At 38.3% G+C, this 23949-nt stretch overlaps 1 protein-coding gene across 3 annotated transcripts in view; it reads right to left on the reverse strand.

The window, feature by feature from the left end:
- Positions 1-3185: 3185 nt before the first annotated feature.
- Positions 3186-23949, reverse strand: part of grik3 (glutamate ionotropic receptor kainate type subunit 3) — a 163936-nt gene continuing 143172 nt past the window's right edge. The window contains exons 11-15 of one of the 3 annotated variants that reach the window (XM_028470424.1): positions 22924-23042; positions 13062-13279; positions 7586-7811; positions 5752-6002; positions 3186-4161 (exon numbers count right to left, since the gene is read on the reverse strand). In XM_028470424.1, the coding sequence (XP_028326225.1) occupies positions 3793-4161; positions 5752-6002; positions 7586-7811; positions 13062-13279; positions 22924-23042 (1183 nt within the window). In that variant the 3' untranslated portion in view covers positions 3186-3792. Of the gene's footprint in view, positions 4164-5751; positions 6003-7585; positions 7812-13061; positions 13280-22923; positions 23043-23949 lie in introns of those variants that run through there. The other 2 variants (XM_028470423.1, XM_028470425.1) reach the window with 2 other exon arrangements.

Below are 23949 nucleotides of genomic sequence, written 5' to 3' on the forward strand. Positions count from 1 at the left end.
AACTGCTGCTGTCAGCTCGTCCCCGCCACAAGCACACACACAGTCGGCAGTGATCTCAGCTGCCGCTCAGAGCAGAGTGACAACCATCACTCTGCATCCAGACTGTAAAATGAATTCACCTTGGATAAGCTTCTTTTAGGTTTACAGGCGATGTTTCCCAGCTGTTCTCACTCTCCCTCTGACACCAGTACATGGGGCGGACCCTGCACAGTGACGTGGATCTGCGAGGACGCAAAACGGTCCGTTCCGCCTCAGGGTTATGAATTTTTGACCAAATGACTCCAGAAAAAAACCAACATACTGCAGCTTTAAGTCCTACAGTGCAACATTGACAGGAATTAATTTGTGAATGTTAATCTTATCAAAACAAATACAAAACTAAACGTTCAGCTTTCCTACGCTTGAATAACAGTGATGTGAGAGATTTGTCAGAGGGATGGATTTATCTGCACATTATGATTTAATGTTTCAATTGTATCCTATCAATCATCACATTTGTGTAACGGCTAGTTTATTGATCAAATTTAAAATTGTGATACGTGACCACAAGCGTACCACAAACCACACGTTAACAGAGTCTATAAATGTGACTTTAAATGCTCAATTATTCACCCTGATAGGTAGGCTGTGAGTAGCATGTGGTACAACGTTTTACAACATTGATTTGGGGTAAAAAATAAAGAATTTAATTAAATAATAATAATAACAATATTGGTACAATATTTATGCTGCAGAATATTCTTCATAAGCACTGTAGGATTTACAAATATTTGAACAAGCTGCCCTTTTATTGAGCATTTTAATGAGTTTGTATGATTATAGTGTTTAAATACATGGGGACAACGTTTATTTTATTAATTGAACTGCGTTTTTTTTTTTTTTTCTTTCTCGCGGTTTTTGTGCAATGATTGTTTACAATCTCTAAGTATAGGGATTGGCCAAAGCTGTCACTCCAACAGATACATTAGTTCCTGGATGAAGCCAGTCTTATTATTATTATTATTATTATTATTATTATAGCTGAGCCACATTAACATTCTCATTTGTGTCACTAATTCACTGAACTTGTACATTACAAAGCACAAAATCCATTCTCTCAAAAAACAAAGTGTTTTTCTACTCGTACGTGAATGGTCAAGTCTTTGGTAATAGATTGTTCCATTCATTAGGTTGAGCACAAAACAAAACCATTACATTTTAAATATGGTTAAAAATAAAAAAAATTGCATCAGGTATTTTGGCCCATTTATTTATTTCTTTTCTAAAACCTGTGCAGTCAATCCCACATCACAATACTGAAATAAAATCATTTGCTTTAAATGTTGGAGTATTTTTAACATTTTGTGAGTATTTGTACAGCTCCAAACCACATGAATGAGGTACAACACTATTTTTCACTGACTAAGGCAGTAACGGGAGAGTAGAAAAAAAAATCAACAGGATGAGATTGAAAACATTGACGATGGATCCGTGTATCATTCGTTCATTTGTTTTTCATTATGTAACAAAAACATGAAAAACGAAAAAAAAAAAACCCCGGAAGTGAAGCGTTACACATTCCGAGACATCTTTAGCTCTGCAACAGTCTCTAAATCCTCCTAAATGTCCGTGAGGAGGTTCTGTGTCCAACACCAGCTAAAGAGAAAAGGACACGTTTCTGATGCACAGTTGGAAACAGCGATCTTGTCATGTTGAACTGCCGTTAGCATAGCCGTTAGCGTCGGATGAGAGCACACTTCTGGGTCACGTACTTTGGCAAATCGGTGAAAACAAATAAAGGCGTTTACTGTTTTTTGTTTTCTGTACCAAAGCAAAAGAGCTTGAATTTGAAAAACAAGGCGTTTTCCATTTTTTCATTTTTGGTTTTGGAAACAAATATCAAATAATGAGTGTTTTTTTTACGTTTTTCATGTTTTTGTTACATAATGAAAAACGAATGAACAAATGATACACGGATTATGATGGATTTTGTTGTTGAATGATTGCTGTTTTTATCATTCCTGTGATCATTTATTGCCATTCTACAGCCTTTTATTGAGTTTTTCAGTAACACTTTACTTTAAGTTTTATACATAAAGGCTGATATTACGCTGTCATTATTATGACATGACACCTATCATTAGCATGAACAAGGTGTCATTAAGTGTCATTCGTTACCCTAACCTAGGGGTGTAAAACTGATTTTAGTTCATGGGACAAAATACGGCCCAGTTTGATCTCTAGTGGGCCGTGGATTTTAAACAGGTAAAAAAAAAAGAACAATTTTAACACCATTGTGCTCTAGTTTTCATTATCAGTTCAATTCACTTCAAAACTTCTTGATTTTGTTACCAATTTTTGTGTAATTTAGAGTAAATTTGTGGAATTGTTTGTGAGAAATCGCAAGATTTGTGGAAAAATGTTGAGTTTTTTCTACAATTTACAATTCAAAATGACTGCATTCATGTGATAGAAACAAAGGAAAAATCCAAACCCCTTAAAACACTGTGGAATTTCATTAAATTGGTGAATTTGAGATATCTACATCTGGATTATTTGATAATTTACACGATAGTCAATTCAATAGTCAATTGTTTCTCCTGAATTGGTTTTTCTAAAGCAGTGGTTCTCAAACGTTTTTTGGCTCTAGTACCGCCTTTCACTAACTTTTGAATCTAAGTACCCCCCCTTTGTCCAACTATAGATCATAATGATGGAATGAACAAGTGAAAACACATATTTTAAAGAATCTCATTTTGTAAATAAATTGAATGAAACAGTATTTAGTGGCTCCTGGATCGTTTACGCCCAATTCCTGCTTGATGTGGAACCAAGACTGACTCTTATATTTTCAGTTCATGTTCTTATCAAAATCATTTCTATCATAATTTTGTGTGTTTTTTGGTGTCATTTTGTTTTTCTGTTCTTTTTATTATTCAGTAAATCTTTCTCTTATTGTGTGTGTTGATATTTAAATTAATCTCTCTGTGTGTGTGTGTGTGTGTGTTTGGTGTCATTTGGTTATTTCTTATGTTGTTTTTGTCATTTTGGTGTATTTTGTAGTGATGTGTATTTTTCTCTCATTTGTTGTCGTTTTGTGTGTTGCTAATAATAGTACTTTTCTCTCTTTGTCTCTTTTTGGTGTCATTTTGTATATTTTGTTGTCATTTGTCTGTTCTTTTTATCATTCAGTATATTATTTATCACTTATTTCATGTGTTTTTGTTGTTGTTTTGTGAATAATAATTAGAATAATTATAATTTCTAACTGAAAATAAACATTAGAAAACCCCATATTTTTAATGCTTGCATTTGTTAATTTTCCTCTTTATCAAGTACCCTGTATAGTGCCATCGCGAACACTGGATTTGACCCCCGGGCCTTGAGTTTGACACGTGTGCCCTAACTCCTAACCATAACCCTAACCCTACCCAACCCCACTAGATCCCTCCACCTAACCCAAAAAATGCCAACATAGCTCTAAAGGTGTCATAATTTAGCAAATTCAATGACAGCCTTCATGACCACTTGTTCATGCTAATGACAGATATTGACAGCGTAATGGAGCCTTATGTGTAAAACTTTAAGTAAAGTTTGACCAGTTGTTCAGATACATTTCAGTATTTCTGCTGATTGAGATTTCTCTTCATTGCTTTCTACGAACATGTGTTGTTTTGTTGCAACGGTAAACGCAGGACCACATACTGGTATTTCAAGTACCGTACACTGTCCTTTTATCTCAAGAACTTTTCCCAGTTTTTTCCCCATGTATTCCGTATTTTCTCGGGGTTTCTACAGCAGTGGTGAACACTGTCATACCTGTGTGGCTGATGCTGCCAGTTTGAGCTGCCCGTGTTTAGTTAGAGTCCCTATGTCACTGTGGTTAATGGTGTATCTGGTGAAACCGTCGATGCCGTTGTCTCTAGTTTCTGGCAGCGCCCCAGAAACGCTGCTCAGGAGGCTCTTGCCGTGCGGGGAACACAACGTCACGGGAATACGGGCGTCATCCCAGTGCTGCAGCTCATGCTGTCCTTTCCCGGGAGTCGTCGGTCGTTGTAGGCGTGCATGTTGATCACTGCATCCGTCTTCACCTCGACCGGAGGCTGCGGCGGCTTGTGTTTCACCCTTCTCTCGCAGGTGAATGACAGTCTGATCTCGTCCACCATGGCGCTGCACAAAGACCTCTGGGCGAAAAGGGGAGTGGAGCACGAAGGGGAGACGATGGGGGAGAAAGGGACGGGGGAGAGGAGGAGTAAATGCCTTAGGTTTAAATAGTTCTGACAGCAGAGAGCGGCGACAGTTTAAAGAGCAGAGAAAAGATCGACATATTCTTGTGTTAAATCCACTTGTGTGTTCAAGTGGGTGAATATAAGAATTCATGGCTGTCAGCAAACTTCAAAATCACCACATGTAACATGAACATTGTCTCATGGACCATGGTTACTACTAGCATTGTCATACTCGAGACCAGTCTTGGTCTTGAGACCACATGTTAAGGGTCTTGGTCTTGTCTTGGTGTCTGACTGCTCAGACTAGGGATTTTCCGACAACACCAGTTGAGACCAGCACTGATCTGCTATTGTCCTAAAGTTATTAATGTGATATGAAGGAGAAGCACTTGGAACTGTTCCTGATTAATTCATGTTGTAATATAACATTTAGCGTTAGGTCATGGATTGGAAGTCTTGTCCAGTGCCTTATGTGTCCAACACCTGCGAAAACTTAAGACATCTGTCCATCTAGTCTGAAATCTCTTTAATTATTTACTTTAGGCCTCATCAGTGGATTTTCTATATGTACAAGGATTTATTTTTTGCAATAATTTAGTAGAACAAATTTGTCAAGATTTGAGATTTTTGTTGTTTCAGACACCTTCATTTTTAAAAAAGTCAGAATGCTCTTTAACTGTTCAAGCTTGAAATGGTTTTTAAAATTGATTCAACAATTTTTATGGTCATGGTCTTGTCTTGACTTCCAAAACTGTCAGAAATGTCACACTCCATACTATACACTACACACTCAATGAGTATATACTGTCTACTATATACTATAAGTATGATTAGGATGATGAGCGTTCCCACTGAAGTCTTCCAAGTTTTCCAAGATGCATTTGGAACCTAAAGTCACATTGAGGCAAAATATCTATGTTGATTCTCCACCTTTGAAAGTTCTGAAAACATTTTATGTGAGAAAGTGACCAAGTAGAATATCAACATGTGATCATTTGATCCATAAAACTCACGTATACATTTTTCATGCCGACATTTTGGAGATTTTCGGAGACTCAACATTGCGCTACTGACAAAACTTCCGGTTAACTTTAAAACAAGTTATGGTAAGACTGAAATGTGCAATACTTGGATCTTGCTCTGAGCATAATTTACGATATTTGTATTATTTAATTCCTTGACCCTGAAAACCTATAATTTGCCACTGAGATCATGCTTGTATGTAAAATAAAACCAAAGTTATGACAAAATATCCAAATTTGCAATTGGGATGGTGGCCATCTTGGATTTCTTGATTTTGAGCGGGAACCGTTGGTTTGTCAGCGTGGATCCCATTAAAGATGAATTCGGCATACTCAACAACCTTCATGTACAAATTTTCATGCTTTCGTTCAGAAGTGAACATGTTTTTGACATATCTACCAGGCTACAATGGTTTTTCATCAAATAATATGGTGAAATAAGCTACAGTGCTATCAAAGGTGTAATCAAATGAAATTTCAATTCTAAAGCTGACAGCGAAGGCATTCATTCAAATATATACCTGCTCACGTTCCGCAGTCTTCCTGAGCTTGTAGATGAATTCAGCGATCGCTACAAACACCGACAGCACCAGGCCCGATGCCAGCACGATGAATATACCACCCAGGTTCTGGATACCCATGGGGCCCGTCTCGCGACGCTCTTCTTCCAAACAGCTGTTCCCACTCCACCACTTCTCCTTCAGCATGTGCAGGCGTCCGTCCTCCAAGATGCTTAGGATCGCTATGGTGATTTTGTCTCTATACGGGGAGCCTGAAAACACCATAAGGCCTATTTTATTTGAGAGTCAACGCCAGCTGTACGCAGTTATAATAAGGTTCACAAACAAACCATATCTGAAGAGTCACTGGTAAACAACAGGGGGTTTCAAACAGACATGGGGGGTATTTCAGAAAGCAGGTTATAGTCAAACTCTGAGTATGTTTGGGCTCAAATAAGGAAAACTCACATGTCTGGTTCTAGAAAGCCACGGTAACGTTCTCCTTGAAGTGAACCTGCTTGTTGGCAGGTTTTGTAGTAGAAACCCTGGGTTTCGACTGGCTCCGCCCATCTATTGTCCGTTGATTCCAAATCCGATCAATGTTGAGGCTCAAATAACTAGAGATGCTCTACGCCACGAGAGGTGTTTCCATACAAGATTTAATTTAATTTACCTTGACACTCTTCTCTGACCACACATTAGTAACATCACACACCGCGGACGTGTGTTCTTATTGTTACAAATGTTGTGCTGCTTTATGTTTAACTGTAGTTTTCTTTACAACATTGGGGATGCAGAGCATTTAGGGAAATGCAGAGCAATCAGAAAGGTTTCTATGCATTAAAACGCCTACTGACGTCTGTAGTAAACTCGCCTGGATACAAACCTGATTGGCTTTCAATGTTTTTTATATTATTATGATATGTCAATTTAAAATAATACACATTTGTATCCTTCAATATGATACAACAATTTAAAAAGGTCAAATTAAAATCTAATGGTGCGTTTCCACTGGCGGTATCGGCTTTACACGGCTCCGCACTCCTCTTTTGGGACCCTATATTGTTTTTCTGGAGCGTTTCCATTGAGCACCAACCTGACACGCGAAACGTTCAGACTCCACGGATTGCACTTTTTTGATGCCATCCTCACAAGATCGACAACAAAAATCAATGATGGCCAAATGCTTCCTCTCTGTGTGAGAGTTGATCACTTCAACAAAAGGAGGTACTAAAAAAACCAGCACCAGGTACCATGAAAGAGGTAGTTTTTCCCAGTGAAAACACTCAAAAAGAGAGTAGAGCCGAGCTGAGTAGTCGATACTGCCAGTGGAAACGGGCCATAAATGTGGCGAGATGATGACCTAAATATGTATTACCTTTCCAAATTATATTTTTATGTTTAATTTTTAGCTGCTAAAAAGTGTGCTTTTCTCAAGTTGGATTGACCCTAAATGAACACAACATTTTTAACCAATTATTTATACATGTTTGATAGGATTTTAAGTATGGTTAGCTGGTGAGTGTTTGAGTTACTGCATACTAACTTATGCATTCACTCGAGCTCCATCGGGGGGAAAATAAGTCACTCTCTTCTGGCTTGTCGCCATGGTAGGTCGTGGTGTCTTTGCTCCATTGATGATGGCTTTTCATCGTGCACTAGAGTAACTCAAGGTTTATTAACTCAGAGTTGATTGACCCACTTCATACCAGCTGTAATGGAACCAGATACTCAGAGTATGTTAAGCCAGAGTTTATGGATACACTCAGAGTTTGTTGAACCTCCTTTCTGGAATACCCCCCGTGATCAGGTTTAATGACTCATTAAAGTGTTTGGGTCATTGACAGGGGCTTACCGAGGGGAGTGCCGATGCCGTAGCCTTTGCTGTCGATAAGTCCTCCGACCTGCGTCAGGTTACAGTTTCTCCTGGTGATGTAATCAATAGTAGGCGACTCTGTAATGAGGGCGTAGTCTGACTTCAGGACCCTCTGGATTCCGTCTTCAATAGACTTCACTAATGACGTCCTCGGTCTGCTGCTCATGAAAGCCCACATCTTCTCAAAGGTTGAAACCTTAGATTTCTGTGAAGAAACACAAAGAGCAAGTAGAAAAATGTGCCTTTGAACATCATTTGCTGGTTCTCATTGAGGAGGATATTGAAGTTTCTAAATCAACCCTGAATGAAAGGCATTTATGTCTTTTCAAGTGCTTGACGGCAAAACTCAGAGATGACTTCATTAGTGTTCAGTCCTTTACAGCAGAGGTTGTCATCTGATTGGTTTAGGCCCAAAAACTGGTTCACAGCCCAATTTATAGGGCAGAGGTTCCCAACCTTTTTTGGGTCGTGACCCTATTTTGATATCACATATGTCCAGTGACCCCAGAGACATTTTTTTTCTTTCTAGAATTAGTTTTTGATCAAATACAGAGTAGCCAGGAATAGTACACACTAGTATTTAAACTAGATTTATATTTGAAAAAGTTTAAGAATAGGATACGGTTCTTTGATATTTATTGTGTGTGTGATGTGTATTTGGAAAATAATAATAATTTTTTTATTTTTAAAAAAACTTTTTTCTTTCTACCAATTACATTTCAGGTGACCCCATTTTAATTCCAGGTAACCCCAAGGTTGAAAAACACTGTTTTAGGGCGTCATTAGCATTTGCCCAGGCAAAATATAGAAATGAGATGGAATAAAATATTGTGATTTCATTATTGTGACTTTTTTCTTCTATTAACATTTTTATGTATTATTGTTATAATAACAATTATGTGACTATTATAAATTTTTTGAATATGTAGAAATGAAAAACAACATTAATGTCCCACTGCAATGTATATATACTATATATATATATATATATATATATATATATATATATATATGTAAGAAAATAAACTAAAACTGCTGTCTTCATTATTTCTTAAATCTTACATTTTCGATTTTCCGTCTTAAGCAGCACAAACTATCAGACTTTTTTTTATCTAAAGTTATTAATGTTCCTGTGCAACTATATTCAATGCAATTCATTTTAAATTGATAATTTTTTTCTTAAGGATATTTGAAAAACTTGAAAAATCTGCTGCTTTACATCGTTCAGAATGAGGTTTATGAAGCCACTGACCTCTGTCATCATACCTGCAGATGTCTATTATTCTCAATAAATTGAAGCATTGCACACATATTTTCTTTTAAGTGCTCTTGAGGCGGCGGAATGCCTTGCCATTAGTCTTGCATCAACCCATGTGGTATTTCATGCTATTTTTGAAGAGGTCACATTTATGCCATGTCTAATTCTAGATAATTACTGTCTACAGACTATAAGCCATTTCAAATTGTGAAAGATGCTATTATGAGGAGCCCTTTATTATTGTAAACTCCAACAGAGGCAGAGCCGCAGCTGTGTAAAACTGAGATATGATAGTCTGATATTAAAACTTAAAGCTACCAATTACCATTAAAGGCAAGCGTTGCCAAGATGGCACCTGACCATATGGCAACTTAGAGCTGATGCTGCTTTTTTATTACTCCAACGAGTAATTCACTGATGACTCATGGTGATAAATAAGTTACTATTGACTCTCAGATATAAAAACAAACTGTTAGATCTTGATTTTTACGCTGTGAACTGGGGATATCGGGTGAAAAAATGTAACAAATGAACTTTTCATGACCTACTGACGTGACTGGTGATTCCTCAGCCTGCCCTGCTTTTGTTAGTTGAACACCTGAGTCAAATCAGCATTCAACAAGGGAGAGGGGAGTGGTTAAAAAGCCTGAGGAAACCAGAGGCAAAGGCCAAGTTGGAAATGCCACTGCTCCTCAGGGATGGGTTAAATGCAGAGACCAAATTTTTATATGTGTAAAAAAAATATATGCCAATAAATAAAGGTGAACGCCCTTATCCCTCTAACGTACTACTCAGTTTGAAAAAACAAAAAACACGTTACAAACTAAAAGACGAACAAAACAGGACTAAACATCAACAAACTGCAAAAGGAGACCTGAACCCCCATGGCTTTATATTTGATGTAAATCTCGAGGTTTTTTGGGCAGACTACAGATTTCTGTATCTAAAACATGATTTATCAGTAACACATATTTCCAGAATTTCACATCATCTGTAACCACAAGAGATGTAATGATTAGGAAGGAAGGAATAATACAAATGAAGAAGAAGCCTAATAATTTAAATTCTGGTTCTATAGTAAACAATGCAAAACTGCAGAATAGTTCTTTTTCTTTTTAAAAGTGAAAAAGTATTTTGTGCCTTAACAATTGGACTTAAAAAAAAAAAAAACAGTCATTGCATTGTATTTATGTCATATTTGTTTAGACCAGCAGAGGGCGCTGGTAACCCAGTGATAGGTTGGCATGCAGTTATTCTAGCAGTGAAGAAGAGATGCTATGCTAGCAGACAGAGCTAATAGAAAAATGTGACTTTTACAATATTACAGATATTCTTTCGGTTTTAAAGGGGTAAGAAATCATTTATGAACATGTTTAAGAGTAGAAGTCGGCCAGACAGAAAGTAGTAGCAGATTCCGCCCGCCGCCAACACTTCTGGACAAGAAAAAGATAATATATAGTGCCCTCTGCTGTTTAAAAAAAGTACTGCGATTCAATTTTCACAGTATCGATGTAAACGTGATACCTATGAATTGATTTTTCACTGCCTTACGATTAATCGTTACATCCCTAGTAACCACTAAGGGTCCGACTTCAATCTGAACAAAAATAGCCATGTAGGTCATGTAGAAGCTTAGAAAAACATTATTTGTTATGAGTATGTAATTTTCGGAGAAAAAACGGCTGTGACTTAATGCTGCGTTCACACCAAATGCGTTTCGGGCAACAAAATCGTGCCTTACGCCCCTAGTTGGACGCTTGTGTTCAGTGAATCAGACGCTTGTCACCAGCGTCGTAGACGCTCAGGGCGCACGTCCAAACAAGTTGGGAAGGGAGCGCGTTGAGTTTTAGGGGAGGGGCTTCTCTGTTGCCGGTGGTGTTCATACAATGGATGATGTGGCGATCAGTTACGTTCATAATTCACCCATTGACTGTGAAGTGGTGGGGAACATTATTGTGTTGAGAAGGCGGTGTTTCCGATCAGATGTGTGCGTTAAAGGGCTATAGAGAAGAGTGGGTGAATGGAGAATAAAGTTTGGAGTTCCTTGCTGAACACGCCGCCTCCGACTCCCATTTATCGGCTCTACATGATCACCTCTCTACGCTCTACGGGACCTCTCAACGCTCTTAGAAGCGCGTCCACCATATATTGTCTACGTAAACCTGACCCTGTTGATGCTTTGGACGCGTTTGGTGTGAACGCGACATAAGAAGTAAGCTAAATCTAAAACACACCCACACTGCTATATTGTGACACCTCTGTTCTCAAGTTTCCACTCAGGTGTCCTTCATCACCTAATTAGAGTCTGAACAGTCAGTAAGTGTCTGTGGAACTGTTCAAAATGTCATACGAAAGTACGGCACATACTAAGTTTGACGTCAAAATTAGGATCTGAACCGGAACCTCTCGCACCCTGAGTAAGAATCACACTGCGAGACTTAGTTTTTTATCATTAACGTAATGCTGATGTCACAATGTGCAATGATTCTGTTGCACTTGTGTGTCCATTTGTCGGATCATGTGACCAATGGTTGTATCTCTATTGTAGCTTTTTTAATGAGTTTTTGTGGTTTTCTTGGCTTCACAAACAGAATCACCTTTTCCCTCTCTTTCTCCATTCCCTTCTCTTTTATGAAGGCCTGCAATCAAAAACTCGATTCCAATTCCGTTCACCCATTGTCGTGTTAACAAAAGGACAATTGTTAAGCTTTGGTGAATCGAGGCAGTGTGTTGCTACCCGCTAAACAATGACAGCATCAGAGTATGTAAAATTGAGAGTGAAATCTCTACAGATATAAAAAAAAAAAATCACTTTAAAGTCACAAACAATGCAATGGGCCCATGGGAACAAGTTTGTAGCAAATCTAAAACACAGCGTACACTCAGTGTCTCTTTTTGTGTCTGATTCACAACTAACCAAATACGAGATGCCAACGTCTGAATACATTTTTCGGAAGGTAAACATTTCAGGATCAAATGGATGCGCTTACACGCTGTACCTCTTCCCTGGTCTCGTCACAATTGATCGTGACTCTCTGCCTCATTGAGTTAACATCATTAAATGTTTTTTGTCAGACCAAGTAGAAGTGGAGAACACTTGAGCTGAAGGCAATCAGACACCTGTGTCTCCCAATTACCAAGCTGCGTTCAGAGATTTGCATTTCAGGTGTGGAGAGAAAGATCCAAAGAAAGTTTTGACTCCAAAGAAAATCAGAAATTTAATGTTTAATTATTTTTACAGTAAAATCTGCATGACTAAACCTAAGTTAAATATTAATAAAGCCACATTCATGCCAGTATTTAGACGAATGACAGATCTGAGGTTTAATATAGAAAATAACAAAGGTTTATGCATGTTTTAGTTGACATTGTGTGTATTTTCCTCTCATTGTGTGTGTTTTTCTTGTTGTGTTGGGTCTTGGTAAATGTTCCTCTTATTTTGTGTTTTTGGAGTCAATTTTGTATATTATTGTTGTTGTTTTGTTGAAATCTTGTGTATTTTTGTTGTTATTTTAGGTTTTTGAAGTCAATTTAGCATATTCTCGTTGGGTTTTTTTTTGTATATTTTGTGTAGTTTTGTAGTAATCTTATGTATTTTTGTTTTTATTTTGTGTTTTTTGAATACACTTTGTATATTCTTCTTGTTTTGTGAATTTTTGGTGTAATCTTGTGTATTTTTGTTGTCATTTTGTGTTTTTGGAGTCAATTCTGCATATTCTTGTGGTTGTTTTGTGTAATTTTGTCATTTTGTGTTTTTTTTTTTTTCCTTTTCTGTATATTTTCATGTGTTGCCCAAGGAAATATTTGAATAATTCACTGGTAACCAACTGATTTATGCTGCTGAAGCATTGCCCTGCATTTCTAACAAAATATTAGAGTTAAAAGATGTTCAAAGTCTTGGTGAGTCGACATCAAACAGAAAAAAAAGATATTCACTCATTGGTGATTTTTGTAGTAGATAATTTATCTTACCAATCACATGCAAAAACTCCCATTTCACCACATTTTGCATAATTTCTTTCCATCTACACATCACAACATTAGCCTTACTTCAGTGATCTAGCTTCTACGGGCTTGGATTAAGCACCAAGTCTCAGGTTAGTCCTGTTGGCAATCAGCTAACCAATAGATCTATCCTTCACCAATCACTTCTAGCTTATGTCATACAGAGTCTAGTCTGCGGTGTTTGTGCTTTACCTTAAAAAACGACATTGTGGCTCCATCTTTGACCACGCCGTACTCAATCTTGGTCTGCTTAGCGATGTCATCAGCCGAGTCCACTGGTGAATCCATCCTCTCGATAGTTAGAAACGCTGCTAGATTGGCGGTGTATGACGATATGATGATGAGTGTAAAGAACCACCAGATCCCACCGATTATCCTGGTGGACAGAGCTTTGGGCATCAGCTCAGAACCTGTGTTGTGTGGAGCAGAGGGAGGCGACCTTAAGTGGTTAACTTTCCCAATATATACTTCAAGGCCTACTGACAAGAATCGATAAGTTTAAGGAATTGATACAGAAAAAAATCCGGCATGTGTAATATTTTCAAAAGTCATCATGTAATGAGTAGAATGAACATGGCACAAGTCATTAGTACCAGATGCCCTGACCAAGAACTGTGCCCACCTGACAAAGATCTGTACCTTACAAACTCAGCCAACAATGTCAAACACAGTCAATATGTGGCAAAGTAGCAAATGTATCAGCAAAAGGGAAAAAGGTGTAATTATTATTTTGATGTATGAAATCAAAGGGAAAATCTCATTGTCTAATTCCCCACAGCTAATACACTTCCAGCGTTCAATCAGCAATTACACTTATCTAGTAAAGACTGAACGGATTAATGATAGATTGTCATTGACTATTTAATTTTACTGAAATGAGTTTTTGGAACCAATCCTGATAGATGTAAACATTGAGCTCTAATCCTGTACAAAGGTAGTCTGGGTGTAATTAGTGAGGATACATCCTCCCTATAGTTATGATCTGGTTTTATCTTCCGTCTTTCGTTAACTCCTCCTACAACGTTTGTCCGATTTTGACAAATAAGCTGTGAAAACATTCAGAAAGTTCCGGAGATTTATGATTGTACTCTTGTAATTTAAACTTCTTGAGTTATATTAACATGTTCAGCTAATATTTTCAACACATTTACACCTTTTTTAACCTTATTGCTAATGTTAAACTATTGCTAGATTCATGCTATTGCTTGGTTAATGCTAAGGTAGTGCTAATGATTGTTAGTGCTCAAGCTAGGTTAATACTAATATTAGGCTAATGCTAGGTTAGTGCTAATGCTAGGATAATGCTATTGCTAGGTTAATGTTAGGCTAATGTTAATGCTAGCCTAATGTTAACACTAAGCTAATGTTAATGCAGGGCTAATGCTAAGTTAATGCTAAAGCTAGCTAATATGATGCTATGGTGTGCCTCCACCACCGCTTGGATTAAATTCCCAACGGTCACAGCTGCAATCCAGGGGCATGCTAGCTCCGCACACAGCCATCAACGAGCATCGCTCCAATCCGCCTACTGCTGCAACACTTCAACGCCAGGCGATGACAAAAGATTCCCCACAGAAATCAGCGACTCCAGCACCGTTAGAAGCAGAGCCGCTTCAACGCCAACCAGAGCCGATAACAGAGACTTCCCCGCAGCTTTCAGGGACCGAGCTCCACCAGATGCCGGACGTTCCCGGTCAGTATAACAAGCCCACACACACTCCTCACACCTTCTTCCTGCTAACTACACTCATTATCGGCGATTCAATAACGAGGAATATTAGAATCTTTATTGTCATCACACACTGTATACCAGGTGCTACAGTTCACACCATCTTAAACAAATGCTACCCACGCTACCAGCAACTGTCACTAAATTATAGTTATCCGACACAAATCGATACTGACCATAAATGAGTTTAACCTTCTCTTTGACGTTCTAAAAGCATGTGGGAAATCAATATTCATTTCTGGTCCTCTTCGTTCATTAAATAAGGATTTAGAATGATTTAGCCGCCTACTACAGCAACACAACTTCTTACAATCCTGGTGCAAACTCTAATTTTACGTTTATTGACAACTTTGACCTCATTTGGAAACGTGCTGATCTATTAAAAAAAAGACGGTGTTCATCCAAATTTACATGGAGCGCAAATGCTAAAATTAAATCTACAGGCTGTGATTCACAACTCCACACGCGCATGACTAGCTGAGAATAAACCAGCAGTTAAACCAGGCCCAGACCTGTTTAGCTTCCGAGATCTAACCAGATCAGGCAATGACAGGCTGGTATTCACTTGCATTTTCTTCAGGAAATGCAAATATTCTAGTAGGTATTATAACCCCCCACAGCCTTCACAACTATCATATAAAAGACAATCTAAAACACTTTATTTGCTTTTATGCCTGAGTTAAAAATAAAGGCGTTAATATATCAAACAAAGGTAGAGCGAGATACGGCTTGACTTTGAGTGTCCCTCTGCTGAGTAATACTATATCCACATTTCTCACTGACTGCCGTTCCAGTTACTTTATATCTCATCTGTGACAACCTTTGAAATACCCTTGCACTTCTTGGGACTGTTACTTCACTGAGAAGATTTATGAGGGTGATTCTGAGGCGTAACAAGCACCACAGAAGAAGAGGCCAGAGTTCTCGATTCCTTAACCTCTTCTCCCAAATTTGATTGGATTTGTCCTTTATGGCTCGACAAACAGCTCTGCATGAACCCAAACGAGGGAAGACAGTGAGATTCCTTAATTCACTGATCCAGTTGTGCTTTAAATGAAAGTGAACCAATGTCTTATTCAGATGACATGGGCACTGTTGTCAGCAGGACGCTTTAGACGGAGCTGCCTCCAAACAATCTAATAACTGCAATTAAAAGAAACAAATCAGTCAAACAGTCATAGAAAAATTAAACATTTGTCTTGTACATGAGGAAAAAAAAGACATCAGTGCTTTTTTTGGAGAGGCTTCACTGAAAATAACCAGAAAACAGAAAGTTCCACTGTACAAATCAATATATATTCTTCACATTTTTTTAAGAATTGGTCTCAATGGGAGAGTTTAGGGCCCTTTTGCATCACCTTGTCACAAAAACTTCACCTTCTTTTTTTTAGCTAATTTATTTTTGACTATTTGGTTTGGCTTTTACAGTTTTGTCTTTCATAAGATCTTATTCTGTTTATCATGTGCTTGTCTTATGTGCTATTTATTTGTTTTAAAGGGATCATTCATTCTTTTTATAAATGCACCCTAAAACCCTTGAAATGTCCTTATTAGAAGATCTGGCTAACAAAATGCATTATTTTGCACCATATTAGTTTTATTAACCTTTTAAAATGGGACTACTTTACTGTTTTCGGGTCTGTGCGCCGCCATGTTGAAATGACGTCATTGACGATGCAAGTTTTGTAAATATATTATCTGTGGATAAAGGGACTAGTGGTTAAAGGAGGAGGCTTGTAATTGTAGGGTCACTGGTTCTAATCTCCCTGGTCCATCCCTGTGGGATGTTGATCAGTCCCTAATATGAACCCTAACCCCTCCCTGGGTTCTACACTGTTACTGCCCACTGCTCCTCAGGGAGGGGTTAAATGCAGAGAACACATTTTGTGTTTGTAGCTTTACATAATATGACAATAAAGTACAATATATTTTCTATATTAAACCACAGTGTTTGTTTTACCTCTGAGGTAGTTTCTTATTGGGTAGGAGGAGCCAGGATTGCCAGGAGGAGGAGTTTTGACCTTATGATGTCACAACGTGAGAAAAATCCAATTCACTTGTTTGGAGCTGACTTTTTGCAAAATGTGGAATAACAAGGAAGGCAGGAAACAGAACTTTGTCAACTTTGGTCCTCTGAATGAGGCTAAAGGAATGTATACCACGGTATAGCAAAACTATTCTAAAGTTAATTTTTCATAATACTGGACTTTAAAACCTTTTATCAGTGACCAATACTGACTGGTGTTTGACCATTGCCTCTAGGCCTCATGATAACACTGTCATTGAGATTCTGTCTCAGTCTTCAGTTTTGGGTAAAATTATTGTGATTTTACCTTGACTAAACAGAGTGCTTTGCATTTAATGATACCTTTTGAATTGTCATCTGGGTAAAATAATAAAAAAAACAAAACAAACTGTTTTCTTCTGTCGATTCAGGGGTAAATCGTGACAAACACAACACTCTGGTTCTTAAGAGTGATTTCAGAGTTTCAACCTGACGTGAGAGGGATGGTTTTTCAATGGCAACGATTACCTGCACTTAGATCTTCTTCTTCTTTTTCTTCTTTGTAAAGTTATCACACAATGACTGCATTTCAGGGCTGGAGACTTTTAGTGGTGGTTAATTGTTTTTAAGTAATGACATCGTTTAATGGGCGATGTTAACTCCACTCCGAGTAAATAAGACGTGAATTTGAATCTGGGATCCATGTTTGTTGCAGTCGCGTTAACTCCTGTTTATTGACCAGAGTCAAATGAAGCAAGTCATTAATTTGTCTTTAAAGAGGCGAGAACCTCTTATTTGTTGCTAAAAACCGAGACCTGGAAACATTATATCACAGTTTAATCAATGAGAGACCCTCCCAATTGCATCGGAGGGAACACAAAGTGCTTGCTTTTGCACCTCCTAATGTTCTCTGTTTTATTCTCTTTTTACGTTGTCGTGGCACCTCCCTCCCACAGACAAGTTGCTGAGATTATTTTGGATCTGCTCAAACACCCCCATTTGCATTTTAAACATGTCAAAGAAATGGTTTCTAGCTCAGCTGCTGTCAGCGTTGGCAGCCAAGCCAGGGGCGTCTGTTTATGTGACACAGAATAACACTATACCGTTGATACGCTGCACTGCATGTGCTACACGGTGCCACGGCACTAATGAGAGCATGTGCATTTGATACTAAATGAATAATTCATTTTTAATGATGTAAGTTTATGGTTTACATGGTAGGTGCTGTGCATCTCCAGTGCTGTGTGGTACAAAAGTGAGTGACAGGTAATATTCCCGAGGGGTGATACAAGGGTAACGACTACTATCATTTCAAAAACATGATCAAAGGCCAAATTCTTTTATTATTTTCCCAAACAAGTTTTAGGAACATTTAACAGCACTTTACGTATGTGTCTTTTTAATGCAACCATCAGAAGGACCAGGAATGAGCATTTTTTTCTGAAAGATAATAACTCTATATACTGTTTAGTTTGTGTGGTAACACTTTACTTGAACTTTTACACATGAGAATGACATTGCAGTGTCAGTAGCATGAATAAGATGTCATTAAGTGTGGTTTGCTAAATTCTGACACCTTTGGAGCTATGATGGCATTTTTTGGGTTTGGTGGATTGGGTTTTAAATTAGTCTCTGAAATAGTTTTTCTACATAGCAGTTGATAAGTTGGGTCAGACGATGCTATCTGTAGCAGCGCCTCCAGCCCCGCCCACATCCTCTACCACAGAGTGGTCAACTGTCCACTACAATCATTTATCACTGACTTTGTTCATTTGTCACTCATGGATTTATTCATTTTGGTTCTGAACCCTGTCTGAGTGTCAGTGTGGATTGGAGACACTGTTCCAGTAGGACCGTTGTCCCTGCTAGCTGCTACATGTTTAGCATTGAGGTGCTAACTGATACATGTTTAGCATTAAGGTATTAGCTGATACATGTTAGCATTGAGGTGATAGCTGCTACATGTTTAGCATTGGTGTGATAGCTGAGGCTAGAAGAGCTCCGATGATCAACAAACTCTTAAACAATTTGCACACAAACTAGACCAGGGGTCCCCGATCCTGGTCCTCAAGAGCCACTGTCCAGCATGTTGTAGATGTTTCCCTCTTCCAACACACCTGATTGAAATGACATCAGGCTTCTGCAAAGCTTGATGATGAGTTAATCATTTAAATCAGGTGTGTTGGAAGAGGGAAACATCTACAACATGCTGGATAGTGGCTCTTGAGGACCAGAATTGGGCACCCCTGAACTAGACTATCATTTTTTTTTTTTTTATTTAAAAACTAAAATTAACGGTTCCTCCCGTTTCTTGTGTTGTTGTCTGTGCATCAGTATTATGGGTCTACCAGGAACTTGTGAAATGAGAAAGGTTCCGTGTTTTTTGGAGTGTAAAAATAAACCCAAAAATGATCATCTGCGTTATTATTTTTTTTAGTGTATTTTTTATTTTTTTTTGCACATAAGGCAATAAAGTCCCAGCTCTACTCTAAATACTAAAAGTAGCTTCATAGTTTACTAAACGCAACAATTGGTTTGTCGAGTGATGAGTTTGGTTATTGTGACATGTGACCACTAAAGCTATTGGCTTTACAAAAATAGCCTAAATATATCAACAACAAACCTAACGTGAAAGTATTTCTTAATGGCCAAGGCATGTTTAAGCTTTCAAATAGAAATAATTTATAATAGAATAACAGAAATAATAAAATACACAAATAGATGCCAATTATTTAAAACGATGAAAATAAAATATTTTCCTGCAGCATTTTGGGTTACACAAATTTATACTATACTCTCGAGTAATTTGTGATAATTTTAAACACTCTGTTAACGTGTAAAGTGATTAATGTAATTAAATATCAGAGCTTCATGTTTTTCATTAGACCAACTTCCATAATGTGTCGTCATGGCAGGAAAATGAGTGGCCCTCCTCAAGTCGTTGGTTTTAGTCATGTTTTATACTATTGTCTTACATTGCATTGGTTCTATAATGTATCTAGTGTCACATAAGAAGAGGGACTGATTAGATGCAATCGCTTCAATCAACTCTTTTAAAAAAGAGGCTCACTTGACCTGAAGGCTTTGTATTACACACTATTTGTGTTGCCTCTAAATTCCCATCCGCAGCCCACAATGTTATGAATTATTATGGGAAGTTCTCCCCTGTTTGGTTTGATAATGAACACTACTAACTAGCTCATTTGGTTTCTCGTTTCACCCAGCATATACTGGTGCTACACTCACAAGCCCTTTTGCCTGCATGGCTAAATTGGCAGAGCTGCTAACACTGTTTCACACGAGTGCTGCTGAGATTCAGCGGCTAATGAATTGCTGAATGTGTTTTGCTATTCTTATGGGCTAAAGATTCACTGCGGGCTCTCGCTGAGCCTCCTTGATTTGTCTCGTTACATGGAGGTTAAACATTTTGCTACCCGGGTTCTTTTTCTCCGTAGTTGACTTCGTTATCTTACTTCTGGGGCCTTCATTTACTTCCCTCTCCCTTTAGGGGACACACAGCCGCACCAGAAATCTATTTATCACCCTTTTTATTTTCCACTCAGAACAATAACACCTGCAGTTCAAGGGTTAGTTGTCGAAAACAACCAAAGTACCGTAGACTTGAGGTACGTACAGTGGGGTGAAAAAGTATTTGGCAGCCACATATAGTACAAGTTGTCCCACCAAAAAGATGAGAAGTCTGTAATTTTCATCATAGGTTCAAATGTGAGAAACAAATCCAGGAAATCACATTGTTTGACTTTTAAATAATTTATTTGAAAATCATAAAATAAGTACTTGGCACCTACAAACAAGCAAGATTTCTTGCTCTGAGACGTGTCACTTCTTCTTTAAGAAGCTCTTCTATCCTCCACTCGTTTCCTGTATTAATGGCACCTGTTTGGACTTATCTGTGTAAAAGACACCTGTCCACACCTTCAAACAGTCAGACTGCGTCCGAATATTCTCTCCTATCCACTGTTCCTTGACCCCCGGAAGTGTTTAAGTGGTGGCCATGATAAGGAACGTTCAAAATCTCTTTAAGCTCAGGAATATTATCAGAATATAACTGACATAAAACAGAGCAGTCTGTCATTCAAGAAAAATGGATCAGAGACATTTTAGGCACTTTATGTTTTATTCAACATCATTCACATTTGTGAGCAACCATTCTCAATGTTTCACTTTTGTTCCTCGTAGCCTGGTAGCCTCTTTTCTTTTGGTTTACATTCAAACCATGTGATTTTTGATATTATATCAGCGGAAAGTGTTATAAATGTGTTTTTAGTCCATTTTCAGAAATTTGTAGTTTTTCCACCAAGGCAGACGTCACTAACCTTCTAGGCCGTCGGATTATTACGTCACCTAGTGGAAGTGTGTCTGACTGTAAAAACTAACGTGATTGCCTTTTCCTAACTCCTCTCCTAACACTTTTCCTTTTCTTCGAAAAGGCGATTGGACGGACAATTCGGACGCAGCCTCAGACTCCAAACCTCCACCATGGCCAAGACCAGAGAGCTGTCTAAGGACACCAAGGACCAAATTGTAGACCTGCAGAAGACTGAGATGAGCCACTCTACAAAAGGCAAACAGCTTAGTGAGACGAGATCAACTATTGGAGCTGTTATTAGAAAATGGAAGCAAAACAAGATCACTGACAATCTCCCTCTACCAGTAAGAGGAGGACCTGGTCACTGACCTGAATAGAGCAGGTAGTAACAAAGGTTACTATTAATAACACACTACGATGTTATGGATTAAAATCCTCCTGCAGTGCCCAAAAGGTCCCCCTGTTTGAGCCAGCACATGTCCAGGCCCGTCTACAGTTTACCAGTGACCATCTGAATGATCCAGAGGAGGATTGGTAGAATGTCATGTGGTCAGATGAGACAAAAATAGAAATTTTTGGTATAAACGCCACTCGCCGTGTTTCACAGTGGATATGGTGTCCCAAGAACACCATATCCACTGTGAAGCATGACGGTGGAAACATTATGCTTTAGGGCTACTTTTCTGCAAAGGGGACAGGACGACTGATCCGTATTAAGGAAAGGATGCATAGGGCCATGTATCATGAGATTTTGGCCTTAAAACTCCTTCCATCACTGAGAGCATTGAACGTGTAACCAAGGTTACATTACGAAGTATTGAGTTGAACTTTTTCTATTGACCAAATATTAATTGTCTGCACAATTATATAAATAAATTCTTTAAAAATCATACAATGCGATTTCCTGGATTATGTTCTTCACATTCTGTCTCTCTCTAGCTGCGTTTCCATTAGTCTTGGAAATGCAAAACATCTAAATAGGACCAATAAAAACTGGTAATGGTAATTGAAAAAGCACTAAAATATCGCTAAAATAGTTTTTATGCTTTAATGAGGAGGAATTTCAGACGTTTCGAGTTTGAAATGTGTCACAAAAGCAGAATGGAAACACTTTCTGCAAATACACGTCACAGGACGAGACATACCTGGTCACATGACCACGTTTCTCTGAGAAAACATGATGCGGAACGTGTAAACGGAAGAGGAGACCAGGACATTTCTTAGCATTAGACTTAACTATTACTGCCACATTAGACGTGAAACAACAAAGGAATACAGAGTGTTATAAGGAGGTTTGGAGCGTCCATCTTCCTGCAGAGAAGTCTCGCGGGATGAGATTTCACGGAAGTTCCGAGACTCCAAAACAACGGTCAATGGAAACGCAATTATACTTTGTTGACATTTAGAAATATCACTTTTATTTTGCAAAAATCTACATTGGAAACCCAGCTACAGTTGAAGTGTATGAAGTGTACCTATGATGATGATGTTTTTAACTGGGACAACTGACAAACCCTTTTTTTGCCCCAAATGTATGAGAATGTCTGCAGCGAGTCATTCACATTCACAGTCATGAAGCGTCACACCAGCTAGCTCTAGCATATCTGACAGCTAGTATTTGTCGGGCAAGTTCCTTAACTTGCCCTCTGTTTTCCGACATTACGGAAAGCTCCTGAGCAGGGCAAGAGACCTGTTTAAGAAGAAATAAATGCGACAAAGTTCCTCACCCGTCAACGTCTGACAAGTAGCTGTCACATACTTGTCCTTTTTTTAAAACAGCAGGAAGGTGACAACTGCCTTCTTTTGTCAGGTAAGACTGAACCCCGCAGTTGTTGCTGACAGCCAAACGTCTTATGAAACATTCACGATATGGAAATCATTGAAGTTGACAGTTAAAGAGGCTGAAAGTGGAAGCTGCAGGGATGAGTAGGAAAAGATGTGCAAGTGATGGGGATGATTTTGACATGAAGGAAGAAAGGAAAGGAAGTACCTTGTTGCATTAGGGAACCGACTCCAAACCAGAAGCTGTTGAGGAGCGTGAAGTTGTTCTCCACCACGTCTGATCCAGGGTTACAGGGATGGGCGTCGTACCACTCATACGGGCTGAACCTGGGAACCAAACAAGAGGAGTTTAGCTAGGTTTGTTGTGTTGTAGCAACAACTATGTTAGTCTCACTGAAGTTGCTTTAGACATTAAAGCTGCAGTATGTAGAATTGTGAAACCTGTGTGGAATCAACCACGCTCCCCCCTCTCGCCCCTGTTTTGAATTCACCGGTATCCTCGTGAACGTGCACAACTGTGGAGCTGTTTACAACTTTTCTCTCCATACAGACTCGTGACAAATGTATGTTTTTTTCTAGATTGTCTTGTGTTTTTCCATTTTTCATGTGTTTTTCAGAATTTCCCGTTTACCAGATTTTCAAGTGTTTCGATTTTCAAATTTTTTGGGTTTTTTTTCCCCCCCATTTTTCACATTTTCACATTTTTCACGTTTTATTGATTTTCACGTTTTTTTTTCGATTTTCAAGTTTTTCTTTCGATTTTTAAGTTTTTCTTTCGAATTTCAAGTTTTTCAGATTCTCATGTGTTTTTTTTTTGATTTTCACACGTGTTTTTCAGATTTTTCACATTTTCCCGTTTTTCACGTTTTTCACATTTTCACGTTTTTCACATTTTCACGTTTTTCACATTTTCACGTTTTTCACATTTTCCACATTTTCACGTTTTTCACATTTTCATATTTTCTGAAAAACAGGAACAAGCGGGACTAATAATGGATGGATGGAAAACATGAATGCGCATCAACTTTATTCGGGCAGCCAATAGTAACGCTCCAAAACAGCTCATGGAGCACTCTTGGGTGAAAAGTCGTGCCACAACCCTGGATTTCTAAAGCTAAATTACACAGCCAAGAGAAGGAGGAGAGGTCTAGAGTTCTCTCGGAACAGTTTGAATTACAATATGGATTTTTGACCAAATGAAACCAAAACAAATTTACAGTACATACTGCAGCTT

This window comes from Gouania willdenowi, chromosome 16, assembly GCF_900634775.1.
Source record: "Gouania willdenowi chromosome 16, fGouWil2.1, whole genome shotgun sequence".
In the NCBI taxonomy this organism is placed as follows: Eukaryota; Metazoa; Chordata; class Actinopteri; order Blenniiformes; family Gobiesocidae; genus Gouania; species Gouania willdenowi.